The following is a 22,181-nucleotide window of genomic DNA, read 5'->3' as shown; positions in this document are numbered from 1 at the left end:
CATCTCTTCAGGGTATAGAACCAGTAGTGGTATTGCTGGATCAAAGGGTATGCACATTTTTGTTCCCCTTTGGGCCTAATTCCAAATTGCTCTCCAGAAAGTTTGGATGAATTCACAGCTTCACCAACAATGGTAATACTCATTTTCAATTCTTCAGAAGTGTTCCATTTCTTCTCATTAAAAATTTTTTGAGACATTAATTTCTGTATTTATCATCCAATTTAATTTTTACATTTGTACTTCCATCCTGTCTATTGATGCTTCAACTTGTGTTTCTGGAGGAATTTTTATACATTAGGTCTTTTACATTACAAAAGTTTGTTTATTTATTTGTTTTTGTTTTGTTGAGATGAAAATTTTCTTTGATTTATGACTCATTTTTCTTTTTCTAGGACTAAGCCATTGTTATTTCAGCAGGTGGGAAGTTTTGGTTGTGTTCAGAAATAGGTTTGCATCATCATTGTGGTCTAGTTTTTAGGGAGAGAAGGGGCAGGGAGTGCTGAAAAATTCTGAGAGAAAAAAAGTTTTCTGAAGAGGAGTGGAGGAGTGTCTGGGTTGGATGATCTCAGGTACTTGGAGACCCTTCTGGAGAGCTGTCTTCCAGCTTTCCTTTTCAGTTGGGAATTTGGACTGCTGGACTCTGGGTAAATTCATTCTTCCATCCTTATCTGAGGACATTGTGGAGCAGGGGAGGACAGTTTACAATGGGAGGTGATTTAGGGGGATTTGGACCTGAGGGTTGACCCAACCAATTGTAATAGAAGCTGGTCAGAGCAGATTAAGAATTCTCTGAGCTTTCCCCATCATGGTTTGGATGACCACTTTACTCAGGGTAGAGGTTGGATCAGGAAGCTAGTCATCCTAGGTTTTGATGTCTAAATTCAGGGTTCCTGAGGCTAGAATGAGAATAAATTGAAAAGGACTCCTGTCTTCCTGTTCCCCTAACCCTATCAGGAAGGGCTGAATGCTTGGAGTGGTGCAGCATGGACAGAGGCCAGTGCCCGCTCTGAGGGTCTTGTCTGTCTTCAGTTAATTGTCTCAACACTAATTTCTGTGTTTTTATTCTTGCTTCTTCCTTTTTCTGAGAGTTGCACTTCTAAAAGTACAATTGTAAGAAGTACCAGAGATGCAAAGATAGATACCACAAAGTCTTCTCTCATTATGCTTATTATCTAATTTCTAGTCTGGTGAATTTCCTGGAGAGATTTCAACTTGCATATGTTCCTGTTTTGGTCAGGCTTTTTTCCCACCAAAGTATGCCTGGTTGAGTTCTAGTTCTTGTTAGGATATATTACAGATGTAGATTCCAGAATAATTATTATATTTTGTGGAATTACTACATATTAATCAGGCTGAAAGTACAATACTCATCAGTCTTTGAGCATTTAGGACTGTAATGTTCTATTTAAGATGTATCCCTGAATCTGGAAGTCTATGCTAACTCCTGCTGTAAGATTCTGTAACATATATACAATACACATTCACCTATATACCTTACAGATATTTATATATATATGCATATATATGTGTGTTATATCTTATAATTTTCCCAATAGTTAGTACTTTGATTTTGATTTGTTTTTAAAATAATTATTGATAGAAGAGCATAGGGAGAACAATGAACTGGCACCACCTGTGTTTTCTACAAACTTAAAAGAATTCATTGTCAGCACTTCCAAGCAGTCAGGTGTGAACATGTTGGGAAGCCTGTTTTAGGACTAGATACTTATCACACAAACGTTTACATTTTATGATACAAGTTTTGGACCAAAGGCCACAATTTATACCAATTAAAGAACTCTTTTATTGCCTTATTATTTTTTATTGACTGCTGACATCAACTTACAGTCAAATATTAGTGGGGTTTCTTTTTAATGATCTTTGTTTCTTATTGACAGCACACCAGAAGAGCAAGGTTCAACCCAAATAATACTTTTATAAAAAATGATGCAGATAATTTGGATGTCTTCATAGACTCTGAAAAAAAAAGTCTTTTAAAGAGGTAATCTTTGAAGGTGAATTAAAACACACACACACACACACACACACACACAGACACACACACATGTCATAGCTGCATTTGTCTGTTTAATGAGACTGAAAATAGGACCACATTAACTTCTGTTAATATTCTTTGGCTAAGTATCGCCATGGTACTAATATTGTGGGATTCTGTAGGCATAGCTCAGATCTAAAGAAGCATCAATAATTTTTTTTAATTCAACTTGTTTTGCCATGTCCATTTTTCTCATGTATGTAAATATGACATTATTGGTATGCCTTTTCTATTGACCAGAATATGAATAAAGCTTTTAATCAGGTGTAAATTCTTTCCCATTTCCATTTTCTGAAATCTGACTACATTTACAGTTCTACAAAGCTAATTGCCTTAAATATAGGTATTTAAAAATGAGGGGATTCATCTTTTTGTTCAAAACTAATCCAATGAGGGTCTATTATCTTCTTATACTCCTCAATATTGTTGATTTCAACAATCAATGCATTCATTACCAGTCTTCTTTCTAACCCTCTCTAACCTCCTCCAGAGACATCGGTTCCAGACGGAGACAACCACCCTCTCAGCTTATTTATTAATAATCACATTCTGGATTATAGGTGGGTTAGTGACTTGTAACTGCCAAGGGTAGGATCACCTAATGATCTCTCTTTAATTAACATGCAGGATGCCCCCAAAAGAGTTATCAATGAAAGCATGGTGAGTCATTTTTCAATTCTAATAAGCTCTTGAGATGGCTATATAGGGCAATAACTGAATCCATTGCTATGTGTGTGCCTCTGTGTGTGTCCATGAGAAGGTTGGTGTCACTAAATGATTTTTCCCTTTATGTCATTTAATTTTGAAAAGAATCCTTGGTTTGAAAAGTACAAAAACTAAATATCTCCATCAAAAAGGGACAGTCAGACATTGAAGACAACGGTGAACTAAAAGTGAATGAATGTTTTTCATTTATAAAGTAGAGAAATGGATGGTCAAAAGCTCTATTTAGGTTTTAGAAATGTTACCAAGTTCCAATTTTCAAAGTGGAGGGACATGCTGTCACACTGCTTCTCCACCCTCAACTTTCCTTGTATTTATTTTGAGAATGATGACAGCTAGATGTAGTGGATAGAGAGTTGGGCCCAAGGTCAGAAAGTTCAAATCCCACCTCACACTTACTAGCAGCATGACTCTGGGCAAATCACTTAACCTTGCTTGCCTCAGTTTCTCATCTTTAAAATCACCTAGAGAAGGAAATGCCAAAGTGCTGAGTATCTTTGCTGAGAAAAGGCAAATAGAGTCATGAAGAAGAGTTGAACACTAACCAGCTCAACTCCAACAACCAAGTTTTGGATATATTTTGTATAGCGAGGCAGCAGGCTGAGTCATAACTGACCTCAGAGTCAGACAGACCTGGGTTCAAATCCTGCCTCTGACACCTAACCAGTTGGGGGTCCCTGGGCACATAAGTCCCTGAACCTCTAGGTGGGAGAACTGACTCAAAGACTTTGAAGTTGGTGAGAAGGCTGTTGTTGATTTTCATTGGCAGAAGGAGTTCATCTCTGGGAGCTATCCTACAGTAATAATCAAGTCCAATAAAAGAAATACTTTGCGTGCATACATGTCCTTTCTCCAACAAAATGAAAACCCCTTGAGGACAGAGACCTCATATATGTTTTTGCATTCTTGGCAGCTAGCATGGTGGTGGTAGCTATTACTTCTAGATTAATTTACTGACTGACACTGGGACAAAAATTTATCAGCTTTCTGCAATAGCTCCAAATATATTAGTTGGGGAAAAAAAACAGATCATAAAATCACTTAACTTCATATCCTAAAGTGCAGATTTTTTTTTACAAAGAACGAATGGGAACAGTTTCTAAATCATTCTAAACCCAGACAGTATGTTGCCAGTGTCTCCTACACTTGTATTTACCAACTGCTTTAGGGCTGTGTGTCCAGGAGAAGTGAGGTCAGCGTGGGCCAGAGTTCAGTAACCACAGGGATGTTAGCAGCTTGCCGCTCAACCCCTCCAACAGTTTGCGGTGATGTCATAAATAGCCATGATCAGATTTCATTGCTAATGAATTTTCTTCTGAGATACCTGTACAATCAAGGCTGTTGACAGATGAGCATACAATAAAAAAAATGTATGAGGGAATCTTGGAAGTAACAGTCTGTGGATCACTGGTATTGTTCTGAGGGAGGGCCCATGGGAACCCCCGGCATGGTTTCATCCTGACGTCTGCATTTCTTCATATCTGTGGTGATGGGACAGTGAGGAGGCCTGTCGGCTTAATCTTATTGATGCCCCCATCTAGGATACAGACTCTTGGATAGCGGATCTTCACAAGGTGAGCTGCAAACTGGAGAGGAGAGACATAGTAAGTACAACTGACCCATGGGGACTATCCCTATTATCACTTGAATGACAAAAGGCCTCCAGGACCAACATCACTATACAAGGAGTATTTCCAACATTAAAACTTGCTTTCTCTCTGTGTGGCAAACTAAATGTAATCTTTAGGCTTCCTAATAACACTGCAAGGAAGGGTGAAGCTTTGATGTGTTTCGTAATCAGGATGGGTCCTCCTTTCCTCATCTGTAACCTAGAATAATAACAGCTGTCTCCAGCTCTAACGGATGCTGGCATACCTAGGGCCAGCCCCAACGGGGCTGGAGCATCAAATCTGAGGTGGCACTCCTACACAATGGAAATCAGCAGGTGTCATAGATCCTGGCTGATTTCTTGCTTCGTAAGAAAGTGAGGGAAGAAATGTTAGCAAAGCATATTAAATTTAAAAGTCTGTCCTTCTGAAAAACATTTTTTTTCTACTGAAACACATTTTTTCTTTCTTTTACTTTATTTCTCATGAGGTTCTATATTTTTTGTGGGGGAGGGGGTATTATGTTTACTCTTAAACAAGAATATTTTAATAATGAATAAATAAAGTTATATTAACAAAAAAAAAAAAAAGAAACCGGGAGGGATGGGAATTCAGGGAAGCATGGAAGGATTTGAATGAACTGATGCTGAGCATGAGCAGAACTGGAAAAACATTGTACACCTGAACAGCAACAGGGGGGGGTGATCATCATCCTTGATGGAATTGCTCATTCCATCAATACATCAATCAGGGACAATTTTGGTCTATCTGTGATGGAGAATACTAACTGTATCCAGAGAAAGAATTGTGGAGTTTGAACAAAGACCAAAGACTATTACCTTCAATTTAGAAAAAAATCTGTTATCTTATTATGTAATTTTGTGATCTCTTATACTTTATTTTTCTTCCTTAAGGATATGATTTCTCTCTCATCACGTTCAGCTTAGATCAATGCATACCATGGAAACAATGTAAAGACTAACAGACTGCCTTCTGTGGGGGGGGGGGGTCGGGGGAGGGAAGCAAGAATGGGCTAAATTTGTAAAACTCAAAAATAAATAAAATCTTTCATTGAAAATGAAATAAAATAAAATAAAAAGTCTGTCCTGTGTGAGCAAGGCTATTATACATATAACAGCAAACTGCTGGGGTAATGTGTGCAGAAATGCAGCATGAGCTGCTACCTTTTTTATGTTAATAGTATTTTTCCCAATTACATGTCAAGGTAGTTTCTGACATTCATTTGTTATAAATTTCAGAGTTCCACATTTTTCTCTCTGCCTTCATTCCCTAACCCTCCCCAAGACAGCAAGCAATCTGACATAGGGGATGCATGTACAATCATGCTAAGCACATTTTCAAGTCAGTCATGGTGTGAAAGAAGAATCAGGAGCAAAGGGAAGAACATCGTGAAAGGAAAAGCAAAACAAAACAAAAGGTGAAAACAGTCCATTTTGCTCTGCATCTCTGCATGTGAATGGCATTTTCTATCACAAGTCTTTTGGAATTGTCTCTGCTCCCTGTGTTGCTGAGTAGATTTAAGTCTATCCTAGTTGATCATCTCACAATGTTCTCCTGTTATGCTCTCTTCCCTCAGCATCAGTTCCTCTAAGTGTTTTCAGGTTTTTCTGGAATACACCTGTAGAACAAAAGTATCATTCATATACTAGACAGTGTTTAGTCATTGCAATTCCTAATTCTTTGCCACTACAAAAAGCGCTGCTATGAATATTTTTGTACATGTGGGTCCATTTCCCTTTGTTATGATCAGTCTCATGAGCTGCAATCTTAGGTCATTATTATTGTTGTTATTATTGTGGTTTATATTATTATTTTTGTTGTTGTTAATAGGAATAGTATAGTACAATACTGCTGGCCATGGTCACAGAAGTCATAGTAAAGACATTATCAACACTTTGATCACTGCCCTGAACTAAATTTGAAAGGCTGTTTCCAAAAGCTCTCTGGAACATTTACATGTGAGCCAGACACTCAAGGGCTTTTAACAAATATTCTTCTGGGTCACTGGTTGACAAATGTTTATCTTCAGGGTTAGCCTCAGGTTAATTTATAAAGTAAGAATTGATTTTGGGCCCTCAGTCTCTTTAACATGTGGACACACAGTTTAAACTTCCTTGGCTTCAACTTCTTAATATGTAAAATAAAGGCAAAGGTGTGATGGTAAATGCTTAACAACTGGTTCTCCAAAATAAACAAGACATACTTTTAAATTTAACCTGCATTAACTTTTACTCCACCACATTCTTAAGTTTAGACAATCAACAAAACGAGAAAGCAAGACCCAATTTTTAGTTTGCCAGTTTCCAAACATACCAATATAAAGGGGCTGAACAAGAGGGCTTCAGAGGCCCTTTTAGCCCTAGATCCTAAAAAAAGAAGCCTTCCTTCTACTTTAGATGCAAAGGCTGTCCCATTTTCCTGCTGGCCCCAGTTTCTTCATCTGTAAAATGGGGATGATGATGATGATGATGATGGCATCGAATTGTGCAGCATTGTTGTGAGGATTGAATAAATGAGATAATTGTAAAGCAGTGGGCACAGTGCCTGTCACATGATAAGTACCGTTTGAATGTTAGCCATTATTATTACTAAATGAGACCCTATCTGTAACAAGCACTCAGCACTCTGTCTAGTGCATAGTAAGCACCACATAGACGTCAGGGATTATTATTTTTAAATGAGGTCATGTTTGCAGAAGGCTCTTAGCATATTGCCTAGGACACAGTGTTAGTTACTGTTAGTTATTATTATTATTATTAGACACAATCCTATTTGTAAGAAGCACTTGACGGAGGGCTGAGGACATGGTAAGTGCTATGCAAATGTCAGCTATTCTTATTACATTTGTCTCTGATTTCAAACCTTTCCTTCACCTTTTGGCAGAAGCTTCCAGTTCTCTTGTCACCCCAGATGATGTGCATCAGGGAGCAGCACAACCTTAAGCTCCAGGGATGAAGCCTGAACGGTGGGATCTCTGGCACAGATCAGTCAGTAGAAGAGAGTATCTTGCGGTTCTGGGACCTCCTGGGATCCCTAAAGTTAAGCTGTGAGTCTGGCTTCTTGTTACCAATCCTACCCATCTTTTTGATTTTCTCTTATTTTTGTTTGAGAGTAAAATGAACAAGGAATAGTATTCTGGCTGTATTTTCAACCAGAGGAAATGGAATGAACCAAAGAAAAGAGGCTCAGGCTTTCTTCATCACTGTTCCTCTGGCCAGTTTTTGGGCTAAGGCATCCAATGTGCCAAGGTAGTAACATTCACCTCACTCAAGTCCTGTACATGCAACACAGTTCTGCTGCCATCTGATCATATTAAATATACACACACATGTTCTGTGTTTTGGCATAGTCTATACATGACATTATTACTACTTAAATCAGAATGCTGAGATAAGAACCATGTTCCTAAAATAAGATTTATGGATAATCAATCTTGACTTTTTCAGCCCCTAATTGATACCTCAGAAGTCCGAATATAAAGGAAGGAGTTTACCACATATTTAACTAATCCCCCTTTAAACTTGGCTGTGGGGTTTTGTGTCATTTTGTTAAAAGGTGGGGAGGGAACAGAATAACTAGGAAGCAGAGATGGAGGAAAGTAGCGGCCAAGTGGGAATGCTAGAGCCCCGCCACCTGTTTAACTGAGGGTTCCAAGGAGAAGAGCAAGGAGATGAAGCCTGGGGTATGAGAATTAACCAGAGCTCTGAGGTAGAAAAGCAAGGAGGCTGTTGCTGGCTATTGGTCTAAGTACACGGGCAAGGGAGTCTTTGTCCTTCATCCTTCTGTCCAAGCAGCAGGACTGAGGGCAGAGAAAGCTTGGCTTTGAGCTGGAGAAGCTGAATCCTAGTCCTGACTCTCATGTGCGACTTCTCAAGTAGAGAACACTCTAAGATGACAGGCTGCAGAAAAAAGTGCCAATCTGCATTGAAAGAGGGCTTTCCCTCGGCTGATCCCAGTCCTTGTTCTCTTTGTCCCTCTGTCCAGGAGTTGCTGCCCCCGGCTGCTTATCTTTTTTCCTCTCCTCTGAATGATTTTGTCAGCGCTGCTTCTTCGTTTCCACCATATTGATTTATTTCACACTGCCTGGCAGGTAACCAAATGCCAGTATGACTACACACAACTACACCAACAAGTATTCCTAGTTTCCTGAAACTTATTGAGATGAATAAAGTACCAGGATTTCTTTTCCTACCCACAGTGTAGCCTCTAATGCAGCAAAGGAAAAAAATGCTTCCCCCTCCCCCCCACCTCCAGTTTAAGTTCCCATAATCTTCTCTAGTCTCAGTATGAATCTACAAGAGAAGAGCAATGCCATTCTTTTATGAGATGGGAAGAAGGGAAAGTAAACAACCTGAATGTCTACCACAATCTCAGTCAACTGAAATCACATGATTGAGTTCTGATTTACCTAGATCCTTCTTCTCTCTCTTTTGGACTTAAAAGAGAAGCAGTATGGTCAACTGGATAGGATTCTGGCCTTGGTTGAGAGAGGCCTGGGTTCAAATCTTGACTCTGACACTTACTAGTTCTTTGGCCCTGGGAAAGTCAACATTTCTAGGGCAGCTAGGTGGTGCAGTGGATAGAGCACCAGTCCTGGAGTCAGGAGAACCTGAGTTCAAATCCTACCTCAGACACTTAATAATTGCCTAGCTGTGTGACCCTGGGCAAGTCACTCTTAGCCCCCATTGCTTTAAATAAATAAAATGTAAAAAAAAAACAAGCTAACTTTTCTGTCCCTTAGTTTTCTTATCTGAACATTGTGGCAGGGATGTAAGGTTGGACTTGGATGACCTTGTAGCTAGGAAGCCTTGGATTCAAGACCTGCCTCTGATATACACTCGTGACTCTTGATAAGTCACTGAACTAGAAAAATAGTAGGAAGTATTTTAAGGCAATTCTCTAAAACAAGTTACAGAAAAAAAGTGCTGGCCTATATTGAAATAGGGCATTTTCTTATCTGGAGGTCTTCCTAAGTGATCTTATGTGAATAAATTACATATTGGCCCATGAACTATTCTTGTTCCTTTAATTTGTACTACCAATTATAAAGCAACTGATATTCACCAAGTATGGAGATGAGAGAAAGTAAAAAAAATGTTCCCCATTATCCTCAATCCTGTTTAAACTGCCTCACAAATTTCTTATTTATATTGTTCATAAGCATCAAGAAGAAAAAGGCAATGAAGAATAGACAATGGGGTGGCTAGGTGGTGCAGTGGATAGAGGACTGGTCCTGGAATCAGGAGGTCCTGAGTTCAAATCTAGCCTCAGACAATAATTACTTAGCTGTGTGGCTCTGGGCAAGCCACTTAATCCCATTGCCTTGCAAAAAAAACCTCAAAACCAAAAACCAAAAGGCCCTAAAAAATTAGACAACAAAGATGTTAAATTTTCATTGCCTGTATTTGTAAACAGCAAGAGGTGAAGGAGAGAATATAATGGCTTAGTTTATTTCATACCACCTTGAAAATTGTCCAGTGCTAAAATAAAGGGGGGGAAATGGGAGAAAAGAAGAGTGTTCAAGAGTAGTTACTTCTGGATGTACCATGTTGAAATAATTAGTCACAGAGGAAAAGTTGGCTGATCTATATTTATTCCTGTGGAATCTAACCCAGTCATTAATCTTTATGTTTGATGTGTATATATGAGACCTTGTGCACCAAGAGGGAGATAAACTATTCTCTAGCTAGTTCTACTAGGTCTGGAACAAATCTCAAAAGATTCCTAGTGTGACCAATGGCTTAGGGTTTTGGGGGTGTGGGCATGGGGGGGAGGCGGTTCGTGCAAGTTTAAGAGGTCATAAATGAGTTCATTTTTAAGATAGAAATTCTCTCATCTCAAACCTGACAGCAGAGTCTCAAATTAGTTCTCAGTGTATTTTCAAGTGAATATAGGGAGTAGAAAATGAAAGGAATGGCACTGCAGTTGTCTAATGTTGTCAGAGCATGTGTTTTCATGTTTTAATTTACTGTCTGTCTGCTGGTTTATTCTCACAAGAGGGGCGGGAGAACTTGCAGGGTCAAGGGTGAGGGACATGCCTAATTGCCTTTGGTGACAGTCTTGTTTGGCTTCCTTCTGTCCTCTTGAATATATGTATTTTTTTTTTTTTTTTGCTTCAGGCTTGTGTAAAACTATAGTGGCAGAAATTGTGATATCAGTGAGCTAGATTGCCCAGCTGATGGGGGTTGGACTGGAAGTAAGGAAGACGTGAGTTTAAGTCTTGTCTCGGGACCCACGACCCTGGACAAGTCACCTAACCTCTGCCAGCCTTGTTCCTCACTTGTAAGATGGGCATCATAATAAGCAGGAGCCTTGATTACACTTTATCAGAGACACAGAAAACTGCAGTCTTCTCTAGATCCCAGTTTGAGGATCCATGACCATTCCCCCAGAGCCCCATTCTCATAGGTGGAGGATCTGGAATCATTTGTGCTGCTCAAAGGTGTTTCACCAAGGTAGGAGGTATTTAAATTGTATGAGTACTTTTCAAAGAGATAGTTTAAGAAAATTTCAAGGATTCACTTGTCTCTTTACCTCTCTTCATTACAGGTAATTCTGCTTAAATAGCATGGTATTAAAGTAAAAAAGAGAGAAAAGTATTTAAAACATTTTAAAAGGAAGTGAAAGTTTCAAAGAAAAGTAGGGGAGGAGAAAGTCAATATTTTTCTTGATAATTTAATATTCTAGCCTCATACAAAATGCCTTTTGACAAGGTTTTGTTTATTTTGCTTATTCCAACATTTTGGTTTTTCTTTTTTTCCCCCCCAAACTTCAGATCCCCCTCCCACTAGCTTTATTACCCTTTCACACAATCTCTTCTGCTTATCATTGGCCTGCAACTAATTTTTTCTATCGCTACAAACTAAGTTAATTTTTAGTTTAAGGTAATGAATTTTTAAAAAAGTTTTAACATTCCTTTTTATTTAATAGTATTTTTTCATTCTTTTGCTTTTCCCCTTTCTTTTATTAAAGATTTCATTTGAGTTTTGCAATTTTTCCCCCCAATCTTACTTCCCTCGCCCCACCCCTCCACAGAAAGCCATCTGTCAGTCTTTACTTTGTTCCCATGTTGTACATTGATCCAAATTGAGTGTGATGAGAGAGAAATCATATCCTTAAGGAAGAAACAAAAAGCATAAGAGATAACAAGGTCAGACAATAATCTGTTTTTTTTTTCTAAAAGGGAATAGTTAAGGTAAGGAATTTTAAAGAAAGTTTCTTGGAAAAAAAAGGCAGCTATACAGGTCTTTGAAAAAAAAGAATCATTGAACCCCTCTCTAGTCCAGGACTCTCAACAACAGATTTGTTTCCCAGTATCTTGGAAATGACTCTAGGTCTCCTAGGGCAGCAAAGCACAAACCCTGGTAGGTTTTGACCAGTACAAAGATATAGAGAAAGGGGAAAACCATTTGTGACCTCAAGGGGTTCACATTCTGTTGGAGTAGACAACATACTGAGAACCACATCCAGACAAATATACAGAGGATAAATTGGAAGGCATATCAGAGGGAAGGCCCAACACTAACGGGGAGCAGGAAAGCTTTCTGTAGCATGTGAGATTTTAGTTCAGTCTTCAGGAAGCCAGGAGGATGTGGTGAGGAGGGGATGCAACTGAGGTATGGGGAACAGATAATAAAAGGCATGATAGGTTCTCATCCCTCCTAGTTCAGTCTGTGCTCATCCAGGTTCTTCCACATAAGAAGGCTGCTTAGGGTACTGAAGAAGACTAAATTTTTGGGTTTTTTTTTTAATAGGTATCAGTAAGGTCTCACTTAGACATGTCAGATTAGTTTTCCACCTTTGGTGTCATAGGCAGCTAGATGCCAGTTACCCGAAGGCTGAGTTTCTATCAAGGAAGATTCTACATGATGGAGCAGTTCTAGAGGAAGAGTAGGGTGCCAGGCAAGGAGAGGGGGCATGCCCAGAACGGGGGCAGTCTGCTGCAAGAAATGCTTTATCTATTATCATGTATATGCTATATATACTACCACACTGAATCTGAAATAAAAAATAAAAACTTCCCACGAATGAATTTGCATCTCACACACCAGTATTTCTTGTAGAGGATGAAAGGAATAGAGAAATTTTATGAATAATTTATGAGAGTCTCCAAATTAAGTGAACCTATACTTGTTGATTACTGTTCAATTGGGCTTAAGGAAGTATGGTGGAAAATATGGCAAGGAGTAAGAAACATGAGGGATTAAAACTTGTAGAGGTAACTAGGTGGTGCAGTGGATAGAGGCCTGGACTTAGAGTCAGGAAGACTCATCTCCATGGGTTCAAAGGGGTTTCATAACTCTGTGACCATGGGCATATTTCTTAACCTCTATTGCCTCAGTTTCCTCATTTGTAAAATGGAGGTGATAATAGCACTTACCTCCCAGGGTTGTTGAGAGGATCAAATGAGATAATGATATAAAGTGCTTTAGCACAGTGTCTGGCACATACGAAGTATTAATACCATTTAGCTATATATTGTTATTAGTAGTATTTAGAGAACAATAGGGGTGAGATTTTAATGGTTAACAACTGGACTAAGGGGAAAATATGCTCACAGTTTAAGTTTAATCTGCATAATTAACTTATTCTTAAATCTAGACAATCTACAAAACACTAAATTTGTAGCACTGATAATTTCTGAGGTTTAGATGCTCACATTGAATATTTAACAATTGGTGGTGACCATGGCAGAGGATGGACAATGTAGAGCTGGAATGAAGGATGGGTTTCCTAGAGACAGATGTGATCTTCCCTCTTCAAGTTCACCACACAGCTTCTTTACCTTTCTCCCTTAAAGGCCTAGCTTCTTATTTATTGAGAAAACCGAGGATATCCAATGTGATGCCTCTCTTTTCTCATTCTCTTTATCTTAAAAACTCCCACCATCCTCCTCTATTCTTTCCTCCTTTTCCCCAATGTCTGACTGGGAGGTGCCCCTTCTCCTCGTCAAGGTCAACTTCCGGTACTTGCCCTTGATCCTACCCCTCTTATCTCCTCTAGCCTATAGTGAATTCAATCATCCTGTACTACCCCACCCCCCATTTTCAACCTTTCCCTATCTTTTAGTTCTTTTTCTCCTGACCTCAGATTTGCCCATCTTTAGAAATTCTTCCCTAGACCCTTTGATCCCTTCAAACCATAGGCCTATAGCTCTTTACTTTTTTTTGGCTAAACTCCTAGAAAAAGTTGTCTATACTTAACTTCCTTTGCTTTTTCTCTTAACTCTCTCCTCAACTCTTCATAATATGGCTTCTGGTTTCATTTCTCAGCTGAAACTATCTTCTCTGAAGTTTCTAATAATCATCTTTTTTTAAAAACTCTTAATTTATTTTTATTAAAGATATTTTTTGAGTTTTACAATTTTCCCCCAATCTTGCTTCCCTCCCCCCCTCCCCCCACCGATAGCACTCTGTCAGTCTTTACTTTGTTTCCATGTTGCACCTTGATCCAATTGGGTGTGATGAGAGAGAAATCATATCCTTAAAGAGAAGAGAATTCTAAGAGGTAACAAGATCAGACAATAAGATATCTGTTTTTTCCCTAAATTAAAGGGAATAGTCCTTGCACTTTGTTCAAACTCCACAGCTCCTTATCTGGATACAGATGGCACTCTCCTTTGCAGACAGCCCAAAATTGTTCCCAATTGTTGCACTGATGGAATGAGCAAGTCCTTCAAGGTTGAGCATCACTCCCATGTTGCTGTTAGGGTGTACAGTGTTTTTCTGGTTCTGCTCATCTCACTCAGCATCAGTTCATGCAAATTCCTCCAGGTTTCCCTGAAATCCCGTCCCTCCTGGTTTCTAATAGAACAATAGTGTTCCATGACATACATATACCACAGTTTGCTAAGCCATTCCCCAATTGAAGGACATTTACTGGATTTCCAATTCTTTGCCACCACAAACAGGGCTTCTAATAATCATCTTGTCAGATCTGTCTCATGGCTTTTCTCAGTATCACCTTTCTTGATCCATATTCCTCATTTGACACCACTGACTACTCTCTTATCTTGAATGTTCTCTCCTCTATGGGTTTTCATGACCCTATTCCCTCTTGGTTTTCTTCCTACTTTGTCTCACTGTTTTCCAAATTCCTTTTCTGGTTCATTTTCCATATAAATCTCCCAACTGTGGAATTTCCCAAGGTTCCAGTCCAGGATTCTCTTATCTTTATTCTCTCAGTCACCCCATCAGCTTCCATGGGTTTAATTATCATCTCTATGAAGAAGACTCTCAGATTTCTACATCTAGTCCTAGTCTCAGTCAGTCACTAAATCAATAAGTATTTATTAAGCACTATGTCAAACACTGGGGATATAAAAAAAAGACACATACAGGTCTCCAACCCTGTTGAGTCTCTCCTCTGAGCTTCAGTCCTGAATTATCACTAGCTGTTTCAGATTGAATTGACAGAAACATCTTAAATTCAACAGATCCAAAACAGAACCAATGCTCTTTTTTCCTTCCCAACTCTCCTTTTGAAAACCCTCATTTCTGTCAAAGTTCTCAGCATTTTTCCCCTTTCTCAGATACTAGAGTGGTTCGCCACTTTCTTCCTTAAATGGGGTTTAAGGTCACAGAGGTTTAAATGATGTGTCAATGTGTGAAGCTAAATCTGAACTCAGGCCTTCTGGTCTCTGGGCCCAGCACTCTGCCTACTGGGCAAAGAGATGAAGTGATTGCTCCTGGTCCAATTTGTATTTGAACTCAGGACTTCCTGACCAAAGGCTCTACCTACTGGGTCATCTAGCTGTCTCATTCTCTTTCACTATGCATATCCAAGCAATCAGTCTTGTTATTTCTACCCTCATAACAATCACTAGCACAAGACCTGTTTTCTTTACTCAGAAAGCCAGAATCTTAGTTGAGAGCCTTATCACCTCTTGTATATATTGATGGCATATGTCTGTCAATAATGAACTATAACATTCTCTGAAGAACTAAAGATGTGAATTACACCAAAGTCAGTGAAGAGACAGCAGTAAGCCACAACAAATTTTCAGTAAAAATAAAACCCCCCCCAAAAACTCTTCACAAATTGTACAAAAAGTGATGATACATGACTAGAAAAGGAGATGGACCAGTCATGTACCAAGAAGTGAGGGCAAACTGGTGAGCAATCTATGGGCAAGTAGTCTGGAGGAAGATCCCTAGTGTTGGATTGACTCTCTTGGAGGCTTTATTAGGAGGACAAGGACAAGAATTCTATTAGATGAGAAAAGGCCAGATAAGCTGTAATCTGGAAAGAGCAATGGATTCACAGTCCAAGGATTTGGGTTCCTATCCTACCTCTTTCATACACAACCCATATGACCGTGGGCAAGTAATTTACCCATCCTGGGCTGTTCAGTAGTAAGGAAGTTGGAAGAATTTTCTACTTAGGCCCAGCCAGTCCTCTAGTTTTGAACTAGCTATGAAGTTCAGAATACAGTAAATCTATTAAAATTTTATAGCTCTTCACACACTGAAAGCAAGCTTACCCTAAATAGTTTGAGGTTAGGTTATGGTGTGAGATGTCTTGATCCTTCCTTCAATACCTTAGGGATCTATGGTTTTATTGGCATGTATACTCTCTTCAGAAATGCAGATCACAATCTCTCCATGGCTTAGTTTAATGAGTTGCTATGTTCAGAATAATCCTTTAGCAGTAAGATACAATGGTTGAAGTACTGACTGGAGTCAGGTCCTGGGTTCAAATCCCACATCTCTCATAAACTACTGGTGTGCTTTCCCTTGGTGATGAATTATCCTACATATATATATATATATATATATATATATATATATATATATATATATCAATAATGTTTACACATAGTTGTTGCATGTTGTCTCTTCTACAGGCTCAAGGAAACCATGAGCTCCTGGAGAGCAGGGACTCTCTTCTGCCCTTCTGTGCTTAGCAAAGTATCTGGTCCATAGCAATAGTTGTTAGTTGCCATTATTATTATTATTATTATTATTTATTATTATTATTATTTTCCTGGCTGGTACTTTCAAACTAGTTTTCCTTGCAAAAAAGTTTGGAAACATTTACCAATTAATAAGTACAAAGAAATTCTAAGTTTGGTAGTGAAGGTTTAACTTCAGATTTCAACTTAAAATGTAGAAAAAGTTGTCCAGTAAATATGTCTTATTCTAATAAAAAACATTGAGCAGCACTCCTTTAGAAGATAAGCCTCTCCTGAGTGCATGCTGAGTGTCGGACCTCCGCCAGTGAAGTACCATCATGTATCAGGAGCCACAATGAACCTCATGGTATAGTTCCAGTTTGAGGAACCTAGGAACTGAAAACCATAAGATAATTTATCAATCTTTGTTTATATTTGCCCCTTTGGGGCAGTGAGCTCCAACTGTGCCTGTGAACATTGGTCATATTACACCATGTGAATGATGTTGTGCAGAGAATGTAGACACCAAAGATGTAAGTAACAGAATCCAGTTATATGGGTAATGGATGGAAGCCAAGTTCCAACTCTCTTCAGGTTGACTGAGAGGGCAAGGATAGTTGGTTTCTCATTCACCTACAGACATTCCTGTGGTAAGGAATAATTAAATGGTGGGCTGTGGAGGGCAGGGTGGGTGTGTGGAATAACACATATTGAGATAGGATAACTTTCATCCTGTTTTGTGTCATGGAAATAGGGTCAAACATCATAAGATTTGAAAAAAGTGATTCAGCAGCTCTTGCTGGAATTTGGAGATTTTTTAAAAAAAAGATTGCTTTGTCACTGTAATATTATATATCCAATTCAAACATAGAAATCTGATTTCAGACCCATATTAGGAATTGAAAGGCATCCATACTGTAAAACTTGCCCAGCAGCTTGCTTTTAATTTTATAACACTTCTAAAAAATGAAGGACCCAAGAATTATGCATGGTACATGACTGGTTTCCTGTAGTAAGTTATTTTCTTTCATTGGTCATACTTTGAATTAGATTGGAAGAGTTTGAATTTTTACACATGGTTCTCTGATGAGATTTACTGAGTCCAAGTTCCATTAATACTGAAATAGTTTGAGGTCAACCCAGGGAACATTATCATTTTTGTTAAACAGAAAGGAAAAAGTTTAAAGAAAGCTAAAAGTTTAACCACAGCAAATGCTTAGGAGTCTATCAAGATGAAGAGGAATTCCTTGCATACCTCCCTGATAAAGGTGAAACAAGTTTCATTCTTTGGCGAAGAACTTAAAAGAATAACTACAGAAGGTTACAAGAAACCTTCTGACAGGTAAAAGATTTCCTTCAAAGGAGCTGGAAAGTGTCCTATTAATCTGAAGAGCCAGGTAGATACCATCTGGAGCCAGAGAGCTTGGTCATAGGGACAACAAATACTCCCAATCATTCTGAAATTTCCCAAGAAGGGGAAGAGGCTCATTCATTTCAGTGTTATTTTCTGCTTCTACCTGGCAGGTTAATGAGAATAAGCCTGGGAGAACAAAGAGAGAAAAAAGCCTGAGGCAGGGAAGGAAGAGGAAAGGAAAAGAAGAGGGAGCTTAGGTGGTAGGCAGAGCAAGAAGAGAGAAACTGGTCTTTTTCCTGAGGCAAATGAAATGCATCAAGGCAGAGATGCAGGAATGATCTTTACAGGCCATGCTGTGAGGTGCAACTGAGATCAGGAACCAAGGAAAAGACAGAAGGGAAATACATTGATTTATCACAGAGAAAACTAAACTTCAAATAAAAAAACCCCTCAAAACCTCATCTATATTATATTCTATATCCAAAAAGAATAAAGAAATACAGAAAATCTTTTTTTTTTAATGGGGTCTGATTTAATTGGCCTGGGACTCTGTATTAATGCAGATAGACACTTTTGGGGAGCCACTTGGAGTATGAAGAGCTTTTGCAACTTACCCAGAGTTACAGTCAGTTTGTCTCAGAGGCAGAACTTGAACCCTGGTCAGACTGATACTGGGATCGGCTCTTACTCACTGCACAGTTAATAACTAATCTTATTAAAGTTAAATGCCACCATACCTGATTCACTTTGAATTTCCCTGTACTCAACATAAACACTCCAAGGTGTTATGTTTCAGATTTACTGATTTCCTAAGGATGTTCCCATAACCACAAGTTTGGATCGAGTTTCCAATTGTTAGACAAAAAGAATCTTCCCTGGGTGTAATCACCAAGTGAGTTCTTATGACAGAGACAGATAGTGACAGCATGGAAGATTCCTTCCTACAATTGGCCATCACATCCACCTAGACAAGACAGTTCTTTAATGAGAAAAGAAAGGCATTGATTTTGTGCCAAGGATATGACATTTTTAAGGATGAGCTAAACTAGAAACTGTCCCAAAGGGTTGACAAGACTATGTGAAAGCAAAGATTCCTTCCATCTCCTTCTGAGATAACATTTTGAATGATATATCCTGGTGAGGATTAAATCTTCATGGTCCACTGACCCCAAAATGAGCTAGGTAAAGAATAAACAACAATTTTTGGAGTTTTGATAAGCCCCAGAGACCCACATAATGATATGGAATTTATAATACACTACTGAGGCCTCAGTTATTGTAGTTATGAAAACACTGGGGTGGGGGGGGGGGGAGGATTCATTTTGTTCTGACCTAAAGTTTATTGGCTTGTTTCTCCAGGCTGAGGTTCATCACTATTCCCAGAGATGTCAAATCCAGTCATATCTCTTTTTCCCACAGTAAAAAAAAGAATCAAGGGGCTAATTATTATAGATAGTCCACTCTGCATGTTTCTATGCTAAGTCATCATTCATGCTAACAGTTTTAATTTACTTCTGGGAAATGATAAGATGGCATTCGAAGAGTCACTCAGAGGCTTTTTGTAGATCTGAGAAACTGGAGAGCTTGTAATGGGATTGAGAGAGGGCCAAGGGCACCACAGTGGGTGACTATGTTTCTGAAAATAAAATATACAGACATTTTTTTTGGTCAGCTATTTAACTAAAATTAAGAGTCATCATTGTCTTGAGGAGTAAAATTCAGGAAAATGGTGAACTCCCCTTTGAAACAACCAACCTTGGACAAGATGCTCAGTGGCTGGGCTAGCTTTCTTTTGAACTCCTTGAGGTCTAGTTAATACAAAGGAAAAAGAGACAAATGTGGTACTTTTATCGAACTCATCTGATAAGGTACTGGAGCTGAACTTTTCTAAGCACATGAACTGCAGGGACATCTCTCTCCCAGTCCTTCTCCGCTGATTCCAGAGACCTATCGATTTTTTCCCAGCCTCTCTTCCAGGTTCTCCAAAACTGACCCCCTAATCGGCCGCTTTTCAAGGACTTGGGGCTGTACGTTTTGGAACATTTTCCCTCTCCACCCAGGAAACCTGATTCTGGTCTAGCAACCTGAGAAACAGTTTCCCACGTGAGTTTGAGGTAGATGATTATCTATGTATTAATAGGAGCATGATATTCTGATATGTTTTTCATTTGCAAAGTGGCACAATTAGACTTGGAAGTGATTTTCTTTGCCTTCTTCCCCACCCACCATCTATTTGGCCTGTCAATTTAATTTCCTGGCCTCTCGAGCAGCCACAGAGAGCAAAGCCACATTGAGTTCAGCCTGGGAGCAATAATGAACATTCCCTGGTTCAAGAATCAACTCTGCCTACTTAAGGATATTCAGCTCTGAATCTAGCTTTGCTTTATGCTAATATAATTTGCTCATGGCACATTCGGACCCACTGGATTAAACATTAGCTCGCTGCTTCCTTCCACCTTTAGGGTGAAGGAAATGAAGGGGTTTGCTGATGGAACAGCAGCTTTCTATGGGAGCTCCACAGTACACCTGCCCAGCTCCTTCCTTCCCAGGCTTGGTCTCTAAGGGGTATTATGGATTCTTGGGGTTTCCATGTGTCATCGGAGGGTCCCTAGACCCTTGAACTAGAGCTGAAAATGGAGTGGCAGATTTAACTAAATTAACTTTGACTTAAATGGCTTTATTTTTTTAACTGAACTTTGGATTTTATTAGTGCAGGGAACTCTGAATGAATAAGTCCCTCTCCCGAAGCTGGCTGGCCCCTGCTGATCAAAAGTGGCTGACTCAAATGAGATATTTGTAAAATGCTTAGTACAGCATCTGACTATAGCAGGTGCTTAATAAATGCTTGTCTGTCCATCTCCCTCCCTGCTTCCCTTGCTCTTTTGTCCTCTCTCCCATTCTTCTTACTCTTCTTCATCCTTCCTTCCCCTCCTTTTTCTCTGCCTTCCTGAAATTAAAAGATTTGCTTTGGGTCATACAGACAGTGTGTGGCAGAGATCAGACTTGAACTTGCAGGAAATCAATTTAAATTATGCAAAGCAGTCAGTGGAGGCATAATTAGCACAGTGTCAAATCTTTTCCAGTGACATATAGTCACATTAGTAGGCAGTCATTCCCATTGTTGTATTTTCTTAGGACCCCCAACACAGTGCTAACTGCCTGGTATACAGTAGCTGTCACATAAATGCTTCTTAGATGACTGTTCCTTTGTGTCTTTGTAAACTCCAACTTCCCCTACATTTGGTGAGTGAAGAGCAATTTCTTTTTATCTATATGACAAAAGACAGTGCCTGCCACATTATTCTCATAGCAAAGAAGTGACTATAATTTTGTGCAGGTGCACACTAAACAAACAACTCATTTACTCTTTCCTAGAGGTTTCAGAAGCCATTCTATCAGTTGGAAATTTTCAATGGCTAAGCCAGATTTGATTTGAACTTGCTTCTTTTCAATTCAGTAACTTTCAAAGGAGGTAAAATCAGAAGAATTAAAATCAGTGTCCTCTGTCTTGGCAACAAAAAAATTTCCAAGCCCAAATGTGGACTTGGCAAGACATCATAATCTTCTGAAATCTGTTTGTCATGATGCCTATTACTGGCACCTCTGGCATCTCTTCATAATGTTTGATTTTTCATAGCATACTAGCTTAAAAACCTAGTAATCATCCAACTGCCAAGGATTGACAGTAGATCAGAATTGTTCTCTTACTTCCCTCAAATCAAGGCATTCCACATAACCAGTGCCAGCTAGGACATCAAGATTACACCTTTTCAATAGGTCCTCAGACCTCATCTCATGAAAATTTCTGGGTCATTTAGTAAAGAGGAGGTGGAGGCCTGGAAGACCGTGTTTAACTCTGGAATCTTTCTTACAGGTTGGCTCCCTTCCTTGGTGCCCCCTTCAATAAACTCCATTCATTCCCAGCTACCTGAAGGATATAAAGCCCACTGTGGCTTTTTAAAGCTTTTTGCAGCCTGGCTCCTTCCCGCCTTTCTGAGTCTGCTTCCTCCTGTTCCCTACTAGATCTTGATCCGCTAACATTGGCCTCCATGGTGCTCCTGGACCCTGACCCCACTCTCTCTTGCCTCTGAGCATTTTTACTAACTCACCCCTATGCACAGCATCCTCCAGGTTTCTCTAGAAACTCAGCCATTATACCCCTTTCTGCAAGCACTCTTTCCAAGGTCCCCTCTCCATGACATTCTCCCAAAGATCCAGGCTATATCTTGTTTGCATATAGATGTTTGCACGATATCTTCTCCCTTTAAAACTAGGAGTTCTGGGACAGCAAGGTTTGCTTTTCTTTGTAAGTTGTCGTGTAGAAGATCATCTAGTCCAACCTCTTTGTTTTACAAATGTGGAAACAGAGGCCCAGGAAGTTTAGGTGACCTACCCAAAGTCACTCAAGTATTAAGTATATGTGGTGGGATTTGAATCCAGGTCCTCTGAGTTCACAGTCCCATACTGTGCCATCCAATGCCATTATATATACTCATTTCTAATATGATGCTCAGTAGTAGTTGACTC

General features: G+C 39.2%; 1 protein-coding gene across 1 annotated transcript in view; it reads right to left on the bottom strand.

Annotated features, from left to right (window-relative positions):
- Positions 1 to 356: 356 nt before the first annotated feature.
- The window catches only part of LOC141517585 (TBC domain-containing protein kinase-like protein), a 130,826-nt gene continuing 109,001 nt past the window's right edge, over positions 357 to 22,181 (bottom strand). Inside the window, exon 7 of the mRNA XM_074228752.1 lies at positions 357 to 4,365. Coding sequence (XP_074084853.1) covers positions 4,255 to 4,365 — 111 coding nt within the window. The 3' untranslated portion in view covers positions 357 to 4,254. The remainder of the gene's footprint in view (positions 4,366 to 22,181) is intronic.

Source organism: Macrotis lagotis, chromosome 3 (genome assembly GCF_037893015.1).
Source record: "Macrotis lagotis isolate mMagLag1 chromosome 3, bilby.v1.9.chrom.fasta, whole genome shotgun sequence".
NCBI classification, from domain to species: Eukaryota; Metazoa; Chordata; class Mammalia; order Peramelemorphia; family Peramelidae; genus Macrotis; species Macrotis lagotis.
This window is presented reverse-complemented; position numbering and strand designations above follow the sequence as displayed.